This window comes from Stomoxys calcitrans, chromosome 2 (genome assembly GCF_963082655.1).
Source record: "Stomoxys calcitrans chromosome 2, idStoCalc2.1, whole genome shotgun sequence".
In the NCBI taxonomy this organism is placed as follows: Eukaryota; Metazoa; Arthropoda; class Insecta; order Diptera; family Muscidae; genus Stomoxys; species Stomoxys calcitrans.
In genome coordinates, this window is record NC_081553.1 from 27,226,889 (window position 1) to 27,228,698 (window position 1,810).

The 1,810-nt window shown below is 38.2% G+C and overlaps 1 protein-coding gene across 1 annotated transcript; it reads right to left on the reverse strand.

Moving 5' to 3' along the window:
• Window positions 1–332: 332 nt before the first annotated feature.
• On the reverse strand, window positions 333–1,590 carry LOC106089131 (V-type proton ATPase subunit D-like). The gene has a single exon (XM_013254908.2). It carries the CDS (start codon window positions 1,537–1,539, stop codon window positions 568–570), a length of 972 nt encoding a protein of 323 aa, XP_013110362.1. The 5' UTR covers window positions 1,540–1,590; the 3' UTR covers window positions 333–567.
• Window positions 1,591–1,810: the final 220 nt, after the last annotated feature.

Genomic DNA, 1,810 nt, shown 5'->3' on the forward strand with positions numbered 1-1,810 from the left:
CGGCATTCTTATTTAATTTGGTTTAGATCGGATATAGCTCCCATATAGACCGATCACCCAAATTAATGTCATATATTTGTTTGCTGAGTTGTTGATACTCTAAACGTCCTTACCGAAGATAGTTCTGATCGGACACTAGTTTGATATAACTGCTATTGATTCATCAACTGATTATTCTTATACTTACATTAGTTACATAGTGCTCACCACAAGTTCAACTAGCTGTCAGCTTACAAGTCTGATTAGTACGAATTTTACTGCCAGTAAATTATGAAAATGTCTAATAAACAAATGCTCAGTTCATATTAGATTTCAAAAAAATTAATGATAGGTTAAGTTATGAAAAATTAATTATTTTAGCTGTCACCCCCAATTAGTTTGGGAGTTAATACAACTGGCCATGATATTCCTCAATGAAGTTTGCTTTTATTTTCTTATGAACACAAAAAATGTGTCAGTCATCACAAATGTGCATCATCACGCAGAAGTAAATTTAACGCTTTGCTAGTGTTAAGTGTAGAATTAAAAGGATGGATGACTCAATGATGAACTGGCTGTATGAATGGTCTAGGACAATGAGGCTTCTGACGATGATGGAGAGGCCGTGACAACACTTTTCGTTTTAATTTTGGATTTCCCCTCACCTCTAGGCTTGGGTGTTGCATTCTTTTTGCCACTGCCCAAAACCACAGGTTTGATGTTATCCTCTGGCAGCAAAACCACTTTGTTGCCGCTCACACTCACCACGGTCTTGCGGGTAACAGCCACTGAGGGATCACCTTTCAAACCCATTTGCTTGATATCATGGGTCTGTATATTAAAATCGGAAAAGTCCATAACCACGGCAGGCAATGAAAGTTGACTCGGACTTTGCTGCTCTTTTTCCCGGGCCAATTGCGATTTCTTTTGCAATTGCTTGGCCTGTGACCACTTGAGACGAAAGAAATCCTCCCTTTCCAACTCATCCAACTCGTCTCGTATATAAGCCAAAGTGTTGTGATAACGCGGCAAGACCACATATTCCAGGCCATTAACACGGCGATTGTTAAGCTTAACGGCCTCTCGCAAAACATTGGCATTGTATTCCAGAGAGGCGAGAGAGATTAAAATCTTGAGGGCTTCTTGAAATTTAGTCCTTACCACCTCGACTTGTTGGCCACCTCCTGCGAGACCCGTTAGGGGTAGAGAGGTGACTGGTTGTAGCATCAATTCCAGGCTGGGCACATTCATACCCACAATTTTTTGGTTCCTTAAATTAACAAATGCATTGGCTCGGGTGGGTTGTTCTATGCTGGCCGTTCTTAAATCGATGGCCAGAAATTTGGCCTTAGCCATGGAGAACATGGCCTCTGTCATAACATTTTGTACTCGATCTTGATTGGTTTTCAGTTCACTTAGGATTTTTCTCAAATGAAGTTCCATGGCATCGCGCTTGCGCTTCAGGAGATTCAGGCCGTTGGTGGCAGTTGCAATGCGTTGCTTCATGAGCACCAAATTGGCTCGCGAGGGAGTGATGGGAAGTATATCTCGGCCTGACATAATTCTATGATTTGTTTACAAATAATTTTTTTAGAACTTAAAATCGAAATGTCAAAGAGATTGGAATACAAATAAAAAAGTTTGAATAGATTTTTTTTTTTACATGTTTAAATGGTCTACAAAATTTTAAGCTCTAAATGTTTTTCATATTTTTATTTAAAAAATTCCTTTAAAATTTTATTTCCAAGATAAATCTCTTGGTAATTTCATATCCCCAGAACATTTTTATGAAATTTAAAAAATTCCCTTAAAATTTTGTTTTAAAGATAAA

Excerpts from the sequence above, each read along its gene's own strand:
- LOC106089131 (XM_013254908.2), bottom strand. The coding sequence starts at position 1,539 with ATGTCAGGCCGAGATATACTTCCCATCACTCCCTCGCGAGCCAATTTG.